At 42.9% G+C, this 18,809-nt stretch overlaps 1 protein-coding gene across 2 annotated transcripts in view; it reads right to left on the bottom strand.

The window, feature by feature from the left end:
* Positions 1 to 18,809, bottom strand: part of FN1 (fibronectin 1) — a 54,092-nt gene that overhangs the window by 21,495 nt on the left and 13,788 nt on the right. For both annotated transcript variants that reach the window (XM_065638247.1, XM_065638248.1), the window contains exons 11-24: positions 18,598 to 18,726; positions 16,842 to 16,985; positions 14,343 to 14,464; positions 12,959 to 13,136; positions 12,660 to 12,836; positions 11,047 to 11,175; positions 10,839 to 10,928; positions 10,088 to 10,282; positions 8,341 to 8,613; positions 4,819 to 5,085; positions 3,160 to 3,254; positions 2,628 to 2,796; positions 2,243 to 2,329; positions 1,349 to 1,540 (exon numbers count right to left, since the gene is read on the bottom strand). In XM_065638247.1, the coding sequence (XP_065494319.1) occupies positions 1,349 to 1,540; positions 2,243 to 2,329; positions 2,628 to 2,796; positions 3,160 to 3,254; positions 4,819 to 5,085; positions 8,341 to 8,613; positions 10,088 to 10,282; positions 10,839 to 10,928; positions 11,047 to 11,175; positions 12,660 to 12,836; positions 12,959 to 13,136; positions 14,343 to 14,464; positions 16,842 to 16,985; positions 18,598 to 18,726 (2,247 nt within the window). The remainder of the gene's footprint in view (positions 1 to 1,348; positions 1,541 to 2,242; positions 2,330 to 2,627; positions 2,797 to 3,159; positions 3,255 to 4,818; positions 5,086 to 8,340; positions 8,614 to 10,087; positions 10,283 to 10,838; positions 10,929 to 11,046; positions 11,176 to 12,659; positions 12,837 to 12,958; positions 13,137 to 14,342; positions 14,465 to 16,841; positions 16,986 to 18,597; positions 18,727 to 18,809) is intronic.

The following is an 18,809-nucleotide window of genomic DNA, read 5'->3' as shown; positions in this document are numbered from 1 at the left end:
ATCTTCTAAATATTGCCTAAGTTCCTGTGTGGCAAAGAAGCACAGCTGTGGCTGTTCTCCCTATGAACATTATTCCCATGGCAAAGTTTTCTTTTCCTGTATGTTAGGACCACAGAATTGGGCAAGGGGTGGAGAATATTAGACACATCTTTAACTGACAACGGCCAAACCCTCAGCTGCTCAAGTCAATAGATTGGTATTGATTTAGGTCAGAAGATTTGGCTATTTCACTTCAGTGGGCTGATCCCAAAATCAGTGGGAGCTGCTCTTCCTCCCTGAGGATCAGACACCAGTAGGTGAGTCAAAGATGCAGGACTCTGTATCCATTCTGTTGGATCATTACAAGTTAGCTTGTAAACAAATTATGAGACAGTAACATCACAAAAGACTGGCTTTAATAACAGTGGTTATGTTCTATTTTAATGTCTTTCTAGGAAAAGACTTATTTTACAGAATACATGCAAAAAATGCCAGTTTTCTGTAAAATCATTGTTTATCCACATGGAATGCATGTACCATATCACCTTTAAAGAGTGCTAAAAGCCAGAGACATACATTCTTAGCTTTTCCCCACCAGAAGATGGTAAAGGACTAAAGCTATTACTGCCATAATTATGCAGTATCACAGTATTAGTTCACCCCAGGGAGCATACAGCACTTCAGTGAAGCGTGAAAATTTTAAAGCAGTGTTATAACAGCAAGCAAACACAGTAGCTGGCATCATTTCAGGGCTGAGCAGAAACAAAAACAAACAAACAAAGCCCTCACAAAGGAAAATGAAATGAAACCATTTGGGAAGATGCATATTCATTTTGCCACTGTGGCTACAAAGGTAGTTTCTGCAGTCATCGCAGCATGTAGTGTGAGGTGGCACACACCATTTTGTGTCCCAGAAGTGTCACAGTGATGGACCTTTCCGTCACGGCTTTCCTCTCTGTTGTGCTGAAGTGATCTTCTGCCGCTATTGCTGCCAAAATTTCTCCTGTGCTCACTTCCCTCTCATACTTCTCTTTGCCTACTTCCTACTCCCACCACCTGTGCTCCAGATGCTGGGGCACCGCAGGGCCAAGTTAAATCCCTGTCACCCTTCAGCTCAGTGTACTGGTACAACAGATGCATCTCTTTACCACCACCCCGTTGACAGACAACATAGGCTGTCCATGCAGAGAAGTACATGGGTTTAAGAGCTGCTCTGTCACATGCTGGCACACGGCTATTCTGCTTCTTGAGACCAAATACCAAGTCTAAGCCCTTTACCACCAAACTAACGGGTGCTCTGCAATGCAGAGCTCTCGGGCTCAGCAATTTGACTTCAAGCAGGAAAAACTGCTGCTCATCCTTTCATTACCTTGTGTGATGGTTTCAGAGATGGGGATGCTCTCCTGCTTGTCCTTGACTGAGTAAACGCTGACGTTGTACTCCACACCAGGGTTTAGGTTTTCAAAGGTGCAGGTAGTCTGATCTGCACCTACTACTTCCTCCAAGGTAGAGCCCTGCTGCCCATTGGTGGGAGCAGTGGTCACTCGGTACCCACTGATGCCTGAAATACAGACAGACAACTGAAGCAATCACATTACATTTTATGAGTGATTTTGCCACCATGAGCCCCGCAGGCAAGAGGTTGCTTTCTCAAGCACCCCAAAATGAGCTTTCCAGGAGGCAGCCATGCCCCTGTCACAGTGTGATTTCACTTCCCTTTGAGACTTTACCAAACCGAAAATCTCATGACATCACAAGAAAAGATACATCTAGTGACTGAGAGTGGGGTTTTCAAAAGCTTTCAATCCTTATTTTATAGAAGTCAGTTATATAGCTCCCATCAGCTATTGTTGGAGAAGAGTTCAAACACTTTCAGAACTTCCACGCTTACTCTCAATGACATGAACTCATGCCAGAAGTCATTTTGGTCCATCTTGCTTTCCTTCCCTTGGACTATTTTTAAACCACTGAGGATATTTGAAGAAATCCTTCAAATCCCTAAAACAGCTGAAATATTTAAGCACATTCATACTCCAAAATAGCATTTTACACGGAATGTAAATCATGAAGAGTCCTATGGCAACCTATACTTAACTGTGAATTATATCCTCGCATATATTTAAAAATATGTACATTTTTCTTTAAATGACTCAACAGCAAGCTTCCTATCAAAGTCTCCCTAATGAAGTGCAAGGCACTGCAGAACAAACTTTAGCATTCTGATACAACAACAAGTTTGAGCATAGTGCGAGTTCACAGTTACCTGGAGTTGTGCTTCTATCCCAAGAGACTACCAGGACCCCAGTGTCAGGATTGGGCTCCAGGCGCAGGTTGGTTGGTGGAGACAAAGCTGCAAACGTTCAGACAAATAGATTAGTTATGGCACCAAGAGTCATGCTAGCCCCCTCAGCATCCCTCCTCCCCAGACTGTACCCTCACCCTTCAGAATGAGTTAAAAAATATTCTCCTGAAATTGTGACCCTGCATTTCAAGAGCTAGAGCCACTGTCAGCTCTGCTTCGAAAAGAAAAACACCTTCCAGACCATGAGAGGACTAGAACTGACTTCCAGGAGACAGCCTTTCATCTGGGGAGCACAGCGGAAGCAAGTGGAAGAAGGAATAGTTGTAGAAAAGCAAGTGTGTCATACGTGTAGTCACTCTCCTGATGATCGGAGTCTCTCTCTCCTGGCCATCTGTCAGGACTGTGAGGGTGTACGTGTACTCCACTCCAGGGGTCAGGCCAGATATCACGATGCTGCCCGAATCAGAGATGACCTCCCGGGGAGCTTCTCCACCTTGGCTTGGGCGCACACCCAGCTGCAGAGAAGCAGCAAAATTTGCTTTTCAGTCTCAAATACTCCTATCCCAGGTAACTATCTGCATCCAGACTTATCATCCGACATAAGTATCACGGGCCTGTACGACTCGTGCCAACTGTTAATCCTGTAACTTGTATTTTAGTTGTCCCACTGATGAACTTGATCTGAAGCCCAGAGGACATATTTGTGCTGACCTCTGTGACCTTGGCCTGCCCTCTGTAAGCAGTGAGCCTCTTGCACCTCTTGCCTTTGTTCTACTATCTTCACTGCAGTCCAAAGTAACCAGCTTTAATCTGCCCTCCCTATTGCAATGAAGCAAGAAAACAAACCACCACAAACATGGGACTTCAATTTCTCCTACCTTGAAACCAATCCTTGGGGCAGGTGTCCAGGTGATGACAATAGAAGTCTCAGTCACTTCTGTGTTAAACGGAGGAACAGAGCCAACAGGCTGATCTGTGAAGTGAATTGGCAGAGTTGAAGTCTAGCGACTGTGATGGCACTAAACAGAAAGCCTGACTTCTAGCAGCCCAAATAGCAAAAGGTATGTAATAAGCACTGAACTATATTACTTTTGAAAATCTAGTGATTTGAGAGGAATCTGACAGGTCACTTCTGTCTGCTGCTGGGCTTGATAGACACAATATGCAAGTGGTCTAATCATAGCTAGTGTTTTTGTAGTTCCTAAGGAAAATGCAAATACTGAACTAGGCTATGTGAGTCCTCTATGCATCCAGCCCCAAGAATTCGGGGAATATTGGTTTTGGCATGATACCTAAAGTGTTCCTCAAAAAGCAGCTTTTTTTCCTTCACCCACCACATACCATTCAGGCAGCAACACCACCCCCTTGTCTGTCATCCAGCTGTCCCAGCTGAGACCATCTCATCCCTCACCAACATCTTCAGCTCCTTTAAAGCCAGCAGAGTTAAAGGGAACTCAAAATCAGTCTGAGGAATCCGTGACCTCACTGATATCTGTCAGGAGCACCACACAGAAGCCAAAGCCTTTGTGTACCCCAGAATCAGTCCAAATAACTCCACTGAGTTTAATCTGAGTTGACCTCGTTATTAATGAAGAGACTCGTTTTATTAATCTATAGTCTTAAACTGGACTAGTTTCATTCAGAGAAGAGAGAATTTGAAGGCAATATTCATCTCAGATATCCAGTCATATCCTAGCTGATAAATATTTATAGATAAGGCAGTCTGTCAGCAAAATGCACCTTGCCAAGGTCAACAGTGTTACTCTGATTAAAAGTTTGAACATTTATTTTAATTTCACATTGTTCTAAAAGAAACCACATTCTCTTTTGAAAAGAGGATGTGGTTCTGGGCTTGGATGGCTTTGAGTTTTGTTACTTTATATGACTGCTTCACCATTATTTAAACAGTAAATCTATTTGTTCTTTCCAGAAGTATGTGTGGGTTCTTACGGAACTCCCTTTCCTTCCAAAATTTGCTTAATATTTCTTCCAAGCCAGCAGCAAAAGTACAGATGACTGAAATTAAGGAAAAAAAAAAAAGGATAGAATGCCATGTTTGTGTCAGTTTCTATAACTGCAGTTGAGCTGCCTTAGATGGTATGGTTGGGCTTGAGATATGACTGCCTTCAGCTTTATACAAATGACAGACTAATTATTCATTGCCTATGTTAAAGGAGCTGTTTGCTTTCCCTGATTTGTCATGCCAAAACCAAACAACTGGAATGATCAAGTAAAACTAAATTTATTTTTCACTCAGTTAAACAAAAACTGAGATACCAGTAGTAAGTTTTCCCTTTTGTTTTTAATCACCAAAAAGCTGAAATATATTTTCCTAAAAGCTTTTTGATGCAAATAACTCTCTTTTTCCTGCCAAATAGTTCAGAAAGAAGAACAAGGAATATTTCCCAAGTGGTTCTGCTGGAATGCTACTTCAAAAGGCTGCTTCTGTAAACCAATTCACAATAGCCACTTTCAGCACAAGTTTTGAAGAAAGGCCAGGGTGTTAGGGAAGAGGAATATGTGCCTATTATACTTACAAGTTGTGAAGACTCCAGTCTCTCTGGCGCTTTGCAAGTCGTCTTTAACTGCCACAAGGTACACAGTGTACTCAGTGCCAGACTGCAAGTTCCTGAGAAGGTACTTGGTGGCAGAAGGCCCCACATTGTAGGTTCTCGGTTGACCTCCTCTTGTGGGACCTGCAGTCAGCCGGTATCCTGTGATCACAGCACGGGGCCGCGTCCACAACACTAACACTGAATGCTCCGTGGTATTGAGAAACCTCAGGTTGGTGGGGGCATCGAGCTCTGGGGAGGAAAAAACATAACAGCAGTTTTCCAGCTGAATCTCTACTTCACCCCTGCTTCCAAAGCACGTCCATTAGCATGCAGAAAACATGGGTGTACAATGAGGTTGTTGAGCCTGTATTTCTCAGGGCACGAGTGCAACGATAGGGAAGAGAGAAGGTGGGGACCATGAGAGAGCTGGAAATAGGAGTGAAATAACTATATCCATGCCTCAGTGCCATCGATACTACGCTGGGCCAGGCAGACCTGCGTGTTCTGGGCTGTGCCGATTTGGGTCACTGCCATACGTGCCCATCCCATGGGAGGTCAGGCTAACGGCTGAGGCGAGACAGATGAACCCAACCGCACTTGGGAATTTCAATAGTTTCTCATGAATGCTGAGCATTTTTTAAAAATCAGCTCAGCTTAGACTTGTCAGCATAAGCACAGAAATCTAACTTCAGCCCTTTTTCATTAAAAAGATTTATTCTTTCAAATCTTTGCCCGGTCCTACTCTCTGCTCTCTCAAAATCCCTTCCCAAAACAAAACACCCCCACTTTGTCATTTTAATGCAAAAATAAGTAACAGTCAGTGACTTCCAGCAGAAAACCAGTTCCTAGATCTACTTTAAAATAATCACACAGTGGAACTGACTATACAACAATTCTAAGCATGCTCATCTCTCCCACAGGACTCATGCAACAGCTCTTATCAGGCTTCCTCCCCTTTTTATCACTGCCCCTGGGAAGCCGCTGAAACTGATAACCCAGAAAACTACACAAACGAGAGGCTGAACCAATTCAGCTTCTTCAGCCCTACAGAGGAGTCTGGTGAACGGTGGAGATGCCACCACCTTTGGCTGAGACAAGATGAGGCTCAGAGGGGAAAAGACCCTTAAGCAATTTGCCCCCACAGCAGGCGGGGTAGCACTGGCTGCAGCAAAGGGTTTATAGCATCTACATGGCAAGTTTCCCCACCTTTTCTGGGTCCCAATCATATGCTGAAATTAAGAGCAGTGAGGAGAGGTTCCATCAATACTCTTTCTTAATGGCAAGTACTTTTTTCTCCCCCTGAATAAGTAATATTTTTGTGATAAAAATTAAAGTTTTCATCACTCTCCCAGTGATTTAGTGGGAAGCAGGTTTTGTCCTTTGTTTTTTCCCTTTTTGAGGAAAGAGGGAAAAAGAAGCGAAGACTTCCTTCTTCCACCACTTGCAAAGATGGGGGAAGACAGTTCTAAAATACAAAGGATGAGTGTGACCCTCTTTAGGCCCATCTCCAACCCAGGGGGCTGAGTCAGCTTTATCTCTTCTTGGTACTTAGATCTGCGCTGTGTCATCTGACACAGATTTTCTCTTCCTCCGATTTGTAGCCTACAGTCAGTTCCTTTCTACACAACTTAATTTGCCTGCTCTATTAGGCTTTTATCACTTCCTCTCCCCATACTAAAGGGAAAAGGGGGAGATTAAAAAGCCACACACACACTCAGAGTTTATTTGTAGACTACTTTTTAACGGAAGGCCAAAAAGAGAATCACATTTACACCGTGGGAAGAGACTTGTGCTGCAGGGTTTTCCTTGGGAACTCTGAATGATTTCTCTTTCCCAGGACTTTCGATTGCAGGATGCAATTTATGTGAATACTTTCTGAAATGTGGTTTAGGCAAAGCCGTTAAGCGGATGGTCACAGCCTATGGAAAACAATACCAGACATTTGTAACTAGGCCTGTGCTGTCTGAATCAAATGCCCGTGCTCCCATGTACACCTCTGCGTGCAATCTTTCAGAGGGGCTCTACACCTAGCCAAGGCTCACAAAAACAACCACAAGAACTTACAGATCCAAGTGGGAACTGAGCTCTTCTTGCTCTAAATGCTTCCAAGAGAGTTCAGACTCCCAGGTCGCATCCATGCTTTTGAAAGCCTCACTTGAAAGAGGAGGGAGGGTGTTCACACCATCTATGTTACACTCACATCAGATACCTACGTCAAAGGGCAAACATAAGGATCCCATTCTCCCTGCATAGTCAAAGGAGATGGTAAGAGGAAGAGACACTATTCACAGCTCCTAACTTTATGGATGTGAGTAAAGAGTATTTCTCAAACAGCATGGCTATATTCACAGATCATTCCATTTCCTTTCCTTCCCTTCCTGCTCATTTTTATAAGAGTTGGGCTGGATTCTCAAAAGTTGTTCTCATTTACTGAAAAGTATCAGAACAGAAGTGCATAGCTGAATTTTGGTCCTTTGAATAATGTGACCCAGTCAAAGAACACCACAAACACAAAGTCACACTTCTACTGCCCAATAAACAGGATCTGTTCAAATTAACTACATCGCAGGTCCTGCCTGATCTGCTTCTCTTGGGTCAAAGATGAAGACAACCACTCAAACCCATGCAAAACTCCTCCTCTTCCATTTGAAAGCCTACATCTTGCCCAGACACCGCTCCTCTCTTCTCTGCACTTCTGCAAAGCAAAAAGCAATGCCTGACAGACCACGTACTTCACTTATCATCTTGCCTCACACCGGTGACATGTTGCACTGCCACTAAATCGTTAACAATAAGGTTCTGAGAGATCCCACATGACCTTTTCTGAAAACTTCATGCTCCCCATGGCCCTTGTCAACAGTCCACTGAGGTCGCTGCAAACCGGTTTTCCAGTTTTCTCTGGGATGACAGTGAAATTTCTGGGGTGGTGAGACAGCCTGTGGAAAGCCAGGCCTGATCTAGCAAAGCTGAAATGTGACCAGTCCTTTTAATGGCAAGGCCTGTCCTTACATGTGCATGCAGAACTTCTACTGCTGACAGTGGAGCCAAATAGACATGTAGCTGTCGGAAAGGAGATAGGGATTTTCAGAGTAATCTCAGCCAGGATCCCAAGTCATGCTGAAATCTACCCTAAGGTATCCTCAGAAAAAAAAAACAAAAACCACAACACAACAAAAACCAACCATGGACTGTGATCTGTGCTGTAAAAGAGCTGCAGGGCCCATCAGTTCTCAGTCAGTAATAAAAAAGTTGAATTCCAGCCATATGAAATTGTTTTAAAGTGCCATGAGAATTAAACTCCCATTGGAAAGCCCTGGAGGAGGATAAATCTGCTGAAGAGATCATTGTTTGAGTGAATCAATTCCCAGTCGTGTCATCCTAGCTATGGGATACCTCCTGGGCTATAACTGTTGCACTTCGAGTGCTCTGTTTATGTATTTCTCTAAGCGACAGAGGAATATGCACTTCAAAAGATTGAAAAAAGCATGAAGGAAAGACACTTACTGGTGGTTTGCTCTCCAGTCAAAGGTTTGCTCTCCCTGCCATGGCTCAGGGCAAAGATCTTGAAGAGATAGGTTGTTCCTGGGACCAGGTCAACTACTTCAGCAAAAGAGCTCCTGGTGACAGGCAGTCTCTGGCCATGTTGGCCAGGGCGATTGACAGGGATCACTTCCACTCGATAGCCAGACACTTGGCTCTGTGGTGGGGTCCACATGATGGTGATCTTGATATCAGAAACCTCCACAAACTGCAGATCTCTGGGTGAAGGAACTTCATCTGAAAGCAGAGCAACAGAACAGCGTTAGAGGGAGTCCTGAGCAAACAGCAGAAGCAGCTTTACGTGGAAAAAAAAAGTGAATTTTGATTGAACAATGGATAGCCCAAGAATATTTACCAAACTAAAAATGTCATGGTAACCTTACTGTAAACATGTATATACGCATTCCCAGACAATATTCAAACAGACTACAATTCAATGTCACTACATCGTTTAAAGTATTTTATGCCTTCAGTCATAGAGGGTATCTTGCTGTCACAGAAAGACAACTGAAAGACCAGATGTAATTTGCTGTAGAACTTCAAGTATTTGCAGAACCAAAAGCTTGGGGAAAAAAAAATACTCCAGGGGCTGGAAACAAGAACATCCTTTAAAAATTAAAAGAGAGGGTTTTCAAAACCCATGGCATGTTCTGAATGTCTATAATTAACTTAAAAATCCATCTTTTATAATTAAACAAGTACAGGGGCTGATCTGGCCTTACTGTAGTCAAGGACAAAATCCAGTTGTCTCTGTGCTTGTCCACAGTACTGCACTCTTGAATTCCTACATTCAAATTAAGTTTCTTCAGATTAGGACCGATATTGCCCTAAGGTTAACCAATGCACATTTTTGGAAGATACAAATGCCAAACCATAAAATCATTGAGCTGAGTTCATTCCTGGTAAATTCCCATTTGCAAACACGTGCTTGCAACTTGCAGGACCATCAAATTCCACTGCTACCACATCAGACCCCGATTCTTTCACTATCCTTTCTTTTGGTTTGGCTATTCAGCTCAGTTGGATACTTAAAGAACCCAGAAACCAGCAGTTTTTTTAAATCGTGGGTGTCTCAAGTTTAGATCATATGGTGTTATTTTGGCACACCAGTCAATGCTGAGCAATCGCCCATCCGCACTGACTGCAATGAAAAATGGTTTGGACTGGAAGGGAAAGGGAGAACCAGGTGAATGATTTGGATTTGTGTTGTAGTGTCTGAGTACATAATCTTAAGCATCTGCAGGCCAAGTACTGAGGCAAAATGATTTACCAGGCTCTTAAGAAGATCTCTTAGCAGAATCCCCTTAAGACAACTTAGGAAACTCTGATCCATAGACACAGTGCAAGACTAACCTTTTAACCTGCCTGCAGTCTGATCCCTAGGAATTATCATGGAATCATAGAATCATTTTTGTTGGAAGAGAACCTCAAGATCATAGAGTCCAACCATAACCCAGCCCTGGCACTAAACTACATCCCTAAGAACCTCATCTAATTACAGCCCTCTTCATGCACAGCGGTAGCTTGACTGCGCCAATTAACGAGTATGGATTTACTGTGACATGTACAATTAAAAACCACAACAACAGCAGCAAAAAAACAGAACTGAGTCCATTTAAGGATTTGTTTAGCTAGAGCAATGTGAGCCTGCATTGCCATTTGGCTCTATGTACTAACAGAAAACTCAGTGACTGATATTCAGAACCATTACCTGTGCGTGGGACACCAGTCGTCTCCTGTTGGATGAAGACAGGAGTACTCTCCTGATTTTCTTCCACTGCATAGATGCTGATGTTGTACTGAACACCCGGCATCAAGTCACTGAGTGTTACAGAGGTAGCGGTGTCAGGCAGGTTGAGTTCTGTGCTGCTGCCTTCCACAGAGGGTGTGTAGATAATTCTGTAGCCTAAAGCAGGAGAGAGAGAGATATATATAGCCCTTAGCCACAAGCAGTAAGCCAGCACAAGGAATGCTAGAAATGAGAATTAAATTGATCTCCCCACTGAGGTTTCATAAAAATAGTCCTGAAATTCAGTGGGACCTGTGGCTTGCCTGGGCTCACATCCCATCTACAGATTGCACACTCATAATGCCTTACAAAGCATAATCTGACCTGGACCAGAATACTTCTGAGTTTTGACATGTGGATTTAGGGTCTGTACAGTTCCCATGCTTGTTATGGGATGGTCTGCATGACAGATACAAAGAGAAGATCATGGGGCTTGTTTTTATTTAACACAAATCCAGAAGGAATTGTTCTGCATCCAGCCTCCTGAATTGGTTGCTTCAGACAGTGAAAACAAGCAAATGCTAAGCTGCCCATGTGCTTTCCAGCTGTCCTCTTGGACTGAGCAGAATTACACACTAGCCCTCTGTCTCAGAGTTATACTTAATTTTCTTTTTTAATCTAGATTTCAGATTCTAGCAACAGTGCAAAATAGGTGCACTCTAATTAGACAAACCTGTGATTGGAGCCTGTGGCCTGCTCCAGCTAATGACAATTGATGTGTCATCTACACTTTCCACACTGTGAGCAGGAGGTGCATCAGGAGCTGTTTAAGGGAATAAACAGAGGAAGACAGCAAGCATGAGGATAAGAGGGTAAGAAAAAAATATTGAGCAAAAAATAAAAACAGCTTTCAAGGTGCAGCAACACCCATTCACACATACCTGTAGTCTGTGAAGTAGACAGAATCAGATTCTGCTCTCCTTCTTCAGAGATCTGGTACACATTAACAATATACTTGCGACCAGGAAGCAAGTCAGGGATGTTGACTGACGTGGCTGTGCTTGGAAGATCTAAGCAAAACAGGAAAGAAAAAATTGCCTTAGCAATTCTACTTTCTTGCTTTCTCTCCAAATGAAATAATTGAGACCTGTTCTAATCTGGGCTCAATCACAGTCTTCCTGCAATTAAACAGCAGCTGTTCTGCACTGTATCTTTAGACCACATCAGACAAGTCATGTAGAGAGCTGCTACAGGTCTCCACACTCAGCAAGGACAGCAAGGCTTGGTGTGTGATGTGGCAAAGCAACAGGAGCAGCAGCCCCCTGCACACTGCTGGCATTTAGCCATCTCAGCTGAGTACTCATTTCATACCCTGTTGTATTTGCAATATATAAATATACGGAAAATTTTTCACATGAATAGCTTATATGGAAAGACTGACTCATGAGTGGAGAAGAATGACATTATGAGGGCTGCTGAACCTCTCTCCCTGCTCCCTTCCCCAGATGTTCACCTACGTGCCAGATGTAGGAAATTCCCCATGAAGCAGCTCCTTACTGGCCAGATCGAAGCCAAGCATCTTAAGGGGAACTGGGAATTGCTTTTCAATCTGCCTGTAAACCTCTGTCTGTAGACAGATGAGTTCAGGAGCTGCTTCATGACACAGCTCAGCTGTCTGGGCAGCCAGCATGCAGACAAGAAAGGTGGTGACCGTGCTGGTAGTCCCAATCTAAGCCACTTCTGCTCATGAGTACAAGCCTGTGAGTTCAGGGGAGCAACAGTCCAGGGAGAATTATTAAGTCAGGCGATTACTGTTCTTTTTCTAATGTTGTTCTTCTATTGCACTCATGTCCTAATAGCTATTACAAGCTCAAATCCTTGTGAGGTATTGGTATTGCCATTGTTAATACAGGAAGTTAAGAAAAAGAAGTTAAGCTGAAATTACGTGTGGTGACAGAGGCTCTAGAGAAGATGTTGGAGATGTGTGTTCAACTCCTAGGTCTGAGTCCAGTGCCCTTAACCAGCTTCCTGGCTTAGCTAAGTTGTCACATTATCAAAGATGAACAAGATCTGATCTAAACAAAAGAACTGACAGAGCAGACTGGAACAGACATCCATGAGATGACAAATAGCCAAGAGGGGCCATTTGGGAAAGACTTCTCTCTGCCCATCCTGATGGAAGGACAAAGGCATAGCAAAGGAAGTTAGCCAGGTGGCAGCTTCAAAAACCAGATTCAGTTCTCTTCTCATCTGCACTGCTGCTCACTTCAGGATGCTGTGGAAGATAGTGAATTTATGTGATTTCAAAAGGAAAAGAAGACTGGACAAATTAATATTCTTCCTTGGACATGAACTTACAGCCACTGATAGAAAAAGGACAATGAACTAACTGAGCTTTTAATCTGAGCTAGTTCTGCCACTCTCATATCCTAATTGAATCAAAATGAAAGACTGTGAGATCCTCCCTATTTACACTCGTTATACCGATAGGCACAGAAAACAGTGATGTACTGTTCACAATGCTTTGGTCTAGTAGACTCTAATATTGTCTCACCAAGATACTGCGGCTCATCACCCTCCTCACTCAGCTCATACTCAACACGGAATCCAGAAACTGTGTCAGAAGCAGAAACCCAGGAGACAACAAAACTGTTGGCTGTGATTTCAGTAACTGACTCTGAAGTAGCAACCACGGGAGGAAGAAGAGTTGTCTCTCCTGAAACAGTGTTGCCTACAAGAGAGAAGAAAGAGGTTTAAATAACCATTGCTACTTTTATGTTAACTGGGATACACAAAACAAAGAATTAGGTGAAAGAGATCGGGTTTTTCTGGCAATGCTGCTGTTCAACTTACTTGTCACTGCCGTGGTGCTGGTTGTGGTAAAATCAAAGCGGGTGACTTCTTTGTGTCCATATCGCTGAACACTGATGAGCTGTCCTTCATATATCACACCAGGCTTCAGGCCTGAGATGGTGTAGGAGTTCTGGTAGCCAGGGATGGTGGCTTCTTTCCACTGCCTTCCAGAGTTTTTCTGCAAGAACGAGGACACCCAAAGAGTGAGAGACTCCCTAGCCCGCAAGCAGTGCTATCTAGTGACCTAACCTGCTACGTAGTTACCAAGCACTGATATTCAAACACGGGTGTGACTCAAATGGCTAATGCACAGACAGAGTCAAGTCAAAGGAGATGAGAAAGGTATGCCAGGAAGCAGGGCTAATGACACTTTTGGGTGATTAAGTTTTGCTGGGATGAACTGAAAAACAATCTAGCTTTGAACTTGTTCTTTTAAAAGAAGCATTATTTGTAATATATACACTAAACTCATTCCTTCATCAAAATATGTGAAGGCAGGCATGGCTGGAAAATACATATTTGAAGGCTGTTCACCATAACACTAAGCCATCATCTGAAAACAATATACAGAAAAGTTCTTCCCTCCTACCCTGCATTTGAACTCTATGGGAAGCTCCAAAATAATGCTCCATCCTCTGAGATTTGTACTCCAGTGCTTTAAAGTCCATTTCATTCAGGCCTTGATCCAAGATACACTGAAGTCAGTAAAAAGACTTTAATGCCTTTGGATCAGGGCCTTTATTGTTCTCTTAATAACAGGCAGCATCGAGGTACTGATGGTCTTAATCACTAAGTGGTCTTTTGTGAAACTGTACTCAGAGGAACTGCAACGCAACTCATCTACGTTGGTTAAAACCAATCATTCCTCAAACATGAGTGAGCCAACAAGCAGCGGTTAACCAGCTTTGGTTTAGACTTTTCAGAAGATGGGAGATGACTGTTTATTTAATCCAATGCTAGCTGTTTATATCTTCATATCCTACTCATTCTCGCCTCCTCATTAACAGGATAAAATCTATCCCAGTTGTCTTTGGATATGCACATGGTACTAAAACAGTGTTTCTTAGGATAAAGCAGCTTATACAAGGATTGACATTAGTTCAAGTGAGGAAGGTTACAAACTTGTCTGCTTACTGTGCTAGTGCTTTGGTTAATAAGATACTTCATGAACACAGTGACCAGTAAAGTTTGGGCAGAAAAACATCAAGTGTTTATACAGCATTGGTTGTCTTTGATCCTCAGAGTAACTGTTGACATCGACAGGACAAGGACACTGAATTAGCAACTAACATTTGCTGAAATTGTGTCAGCTGTTTCTTTCAGACACCAGAAAAAAAAAAAAAGTTGTTTTTGATGAATGAATGATGATGAATGTGGCACTCACCGGTCTCCAGCGCAAGATATACTTGGTGATGTGAGATCGTTCAGGAGCGTTCCACTGGATGGGGTGTGAGTTTGGCTGATTTGTACTCTCTGTGATGATCACCTGAACAGGCCCTGTTGACCCTGAAAAAAAAAGAATTGCCATTTTTAAAATACTAGTGATGCTTTTCTTCTGCCTTCATTGTGGAGTCAAAAAGTAAGAAAGTTGTGTGGCTCACATACTATTTCTATACATGGGAAATAAGTTATATTGTCTTTCTATCCTTAATGCTTCATCGCTATTTAAAGAAGTGGTGAATTAGAATATATTCTGCGGGGGAGTTAACATGCTGTTTGGGTTAATTTCCTGCGAGTTCTCAATGAAATAGAACACCAGAGTGGTCTAGTATAGAAAAAGTCTGCAAAGCAAAGTCTTATTGTTCAAACAGAAGGAGCTTCTCAGCAACTAATTACTTTTGTCAATTAATGTCTGCTGCACTGGGAGCAGGGAAACAGATGAGAAGTATCTGCCCAGTTCAAGTCTCATCTTGGGGCATGGTGAGGGCAAATTCCTGATTTGACATTGAATATGCCCTGCAAAGAAACACTGATCTTTTACTATTACACTACATTTCTTCATCAGTCGATTTGAAACACTGAATTTTCATGACTCTGTGGAGCACTCCAGAGGCAGCGAGACACATCTTCTGCACACAAACCACACCAGAAGGGCCAGTGGAAGTCTTGTGACAAATCAGGCCCACAAACTCATGGAAATATAAGGTCAGCCGTGCTCTCATGTTTGAGACCACTGATTACATCTAGCTAGATCAGGCTCAGGCATATTTTCTCCACCAAGCTCTCTAATAGAGAAGGAAAGCTTTCATGATCCCATGGTTTTCCTTTCAATCTCTCTCAGCCTTGCTGGGAAGGTTTCACTGAACACTCAGCAGCACTGTCCTCAGGTTAGTTCTCAGAAAATCCCAAAGAGAACCTGGAATCTGCAGGAAAGTGTCTCATTTTAGCCATTAAATTACCTTCACCCTTCTCCCACTCCCAACATTTCTAATTATAATTTATTTGGACAACTGTCTGCCATATATACCTGCTCCATATTCAATGGGACTTCTAGGCAAACAAACCTGTGCCCACATGCAGAAAATTTCAAAGCTCACCTAACCCCAAACCTACATTCAGAAACATTAGATTTGGTTTATTTACACATTTTCAGTCACTCTTGTGTCTACAGAAGCCCAAAGCCCTGGTCTCCAGTCTGGAGGCATGCATATTTCACATAGCTCAGGGAGACACTTGTTTAAGCAGTCTGACAGGAGTCACTGGGGCTCAGCAAGCCCCATTAAAAAACTCAGGAAAAAAAGTCCTAAGGCAGCCTGCTTCCTATTCCTCCTTAGTTTGTGGCCCCGAAGAAAGGCAGGTCTGTAGTTCTGTCTGCCAAGTGTCCTGCCTTGTCTCTGGCTCACTAACTGGATGGCCATGGACAGAAATGCAGCCAGTTCATTGACAGCACTGCTGAGTATAGGTAAGGTTCAACAGGGTGCTGTCACCAAGACCTTCTATACAACGCGTGTGAAGCAAGTCACAGAGAAGAGGTACCTTATTTACACGATGTATGTCGGTGCAACAGACTTCTAGGGGCATCCTCTTCTACAACAGGGGCATCTATATTAAAACCCTCTTTCTGAATGAGCCTCACGTTCCCTTTCTTACCTTGCAGGGCATTTAGGGTATAAATATATTGCAACTAGTGAGCAGACAAACTCTTCTTAACCTATCTTAATATAAAAGCAGAGAATCAACTCAGCACTGAAGCTGCTACATCCATTCCTCCACATTTATGCTCAGAGATGAGTTGGGGAACCAATTACATGAGCATAGTCTTCTCCTCCTAACAGGGAAGGCAAAACACAACCTCACTATTTCATCTTACTCAGATTAATACAGTGGCAGTTGCAACTTCAAACAGGAAAGTAGAGAGGTTCCCCTTATCATGTTCTGTTCAGAGAACTGAAACAGAACAAGCCAACAAACAGGTATTGCCTGTCCCTATAATGATTTCCTGGAACTGACTGGGTAAACGAAAGCTCAAATATTTAAGTTATTCAGGGCACTGATCAGAAAAAATGCTTCATTCTGTGGAAGATTTTGCTTCTGTAGTAAGCGGGAAAGGAAAGACTACACATGTAAGAGTTTTAAGCAACAGAAACTGAAGGTTGCAAGTGTGATATTGCTAAATACCAAGAGGCAATGTAAACCCAAGTTGTGTGAACTTATAGTCATTCTCAAAACTAGCCCTGGCCTCAGGAAAAGCTGTTAAGTCTGGCCCTGTCTTTAAAATCATGACATCTGTTTGTGTCTGCCAAGGGTGGTGAGGGAAATGGTTCTGTTTAAAAAGGAAACCAAAAGGAATAACGTACAGAAACTTGAACAGGTGACACGTGGAAAGATTGCTTTCCTCATGTCTTACTCAGCAAATGAGTTAGTTATCTGTTGGGTTTCTTACCAGGATAGGCCTGCAGAGGCTGGCAATGCCATTCTCCAATACCACGACCATAGCAATAGCACTGGTATCTGACACCGTGGACGTACTTCTCCCACGAGTCTCCGATTTGGTAAAAGGTGCGGGTTTCTGAATCCTGGCACTGATCTAAAGGCACAAGAGAGACAGTTAACCACAGCATTTACTGAAACTATAGTGAAAAATGTATGCTGAACACAGAAGAGTAAGTCACAAAAGACTTTTATATGAAGAAATGTAATAACCATTTTTATTTGCAAATATAGTTAGAGAAAGTGGCAAGAGAAATTGAATCTCAGATCAAGGTTCTGTATATATCACTGCATGTGTTAAGTTAGATACTAGGGAACTAATTCAGCTGTAATGCATTTCTTAAGATACTGTTAAGTACAGGCCATCCACCTGGCAGGCTTCCCTGGGAGGTCAATGGGATGTTCCTTCAAGAAAGGACTTGTTTTGAACTATCTATTGTGGAGCCCGGTTCTGCTCCAGTCAACTAAGTTCATCTCTCATCTAAAGCTAAACCATGCCGCTCTCAAGGAAATCAATGGCAGAAGTCCTGCTGGCTTCAGCAGAATTCAGTCATACTTTACAAGTCCAAAGTCAACCATTATTTTCAGCAGAGTCTTTCCAGATTCATCATTGTATAAACTGAAGGAGGACAGACCAAATCCTGAAGTCAGCTTAGCTAGTGCTAATACAACACAGCACCAGTGCTTCAGTACACTTTCCAGTCTGACCTGCGCCTGTGTTTCTGGCTCAATGGAAATTTTCAGTGAGAATTAGCATTATGCTTGCTTGGATAAACAGGAGCCTCATTTAGAGAGAGCCAACAAAATTAAACCAATTGCACCTCTACAGATAGCTGAAATCATCTCCTCTCCCCTTCTTTCAAAGTATTAATTTTCAGGAGCTATACAATCCAAGTTCCTCCAGTAAACCTGTACAGATATTACTGTAAATAAAGCTGAACTTAACCACTAGTACTTTCTAATAGATTTTCTTGGCAATAGTTTGAAGTTCTCTTGGATTCAGCAATTGCAAACCAAACAGCCAGGTCTTATCTTCCAATCGAGGTTCACTAGGGAAGTGGGGGAGGCAGAAGAGATGAAATCTCATTCCTGCAGAGAACCACAATGGTTTTAGCTAACCTCCAGAGTGCTATTAACACGTGTTCTCATCCTGAGCTTTCTCTCTTTGCCAGAACGAAGGGCAGCCAAAAAAATCAATTTAGTCCAAGGTAAGTTAATATATGCTGGTGCTCTTTCCGCAGTTCAATGAGAAGACCTAAAGATTTTAGGATAGAGAAAGGAAAGAAAACTGATCCTAGCATCAGTGCCTTGCTGCATATTGTTTAATCAGCATCCAGTTTGAGAGCCCTGCCTGCTAGGCTGACAGCTCAGGTACCAGAATTCAGCCAAATCATCCCTGCCTGGGGCTAATGTGCCCTGTTACCACAACCTGCTACATTTTAAAAGGTACATTGCCACAATCCATTACTACTCATTGACTTCTTCTGTGGCATGTCTGCTAACCCAAACTTATGTCCTTAAAACTAGGAATGCCCTTTTACTTACCCTCCAGCAAATCCAGTGTTACTTCTACTTTTGCAGTTGTGCAATTCAGGGCAGAAAGTGGGCAAAGACTGCGCCCAAATTCACACACCAGTTCCACCATACTGTAAATAGTCTCTACACAGCCATAGAGTGTGTTTGGCAAGGGGGAACAGCTGGTGACTTACCAACAGGATCACATTTCCATCTGCCCCGGCCCTGGCCAAAGCATGTGCAGTTCAGCATGTGCCCCTCATCATGACGCTTGTGGAAGGTCTGGTTCACATCATAGGTGATACCGTCCACAATGCACTGGTCTGTTTGAGAAAGAGCAGAGACAGTTTGTCAGCAATAGCTCTAAGCATTAAGACAAAATCCTTCTGCTTGGCACATCATTCTC

Source organism: Caloenas nicobarica, chromosome 6 (assembly GCF_036013445.1).
Source record: "Caloenas nicobarica isolate bCalNic1 chromosome 6, bCalNic1.hap1, whole genome shotgun sequence".
Lineage (NCBI taxonomy): Eukaryota > Metazoa > Chordata > Aves > Columbiformes > Columbidae > Caloenas > Caloenas nicobarica.
This window is presented reverse-complemented; position numbering and strand designations above follow the sequence as displayed.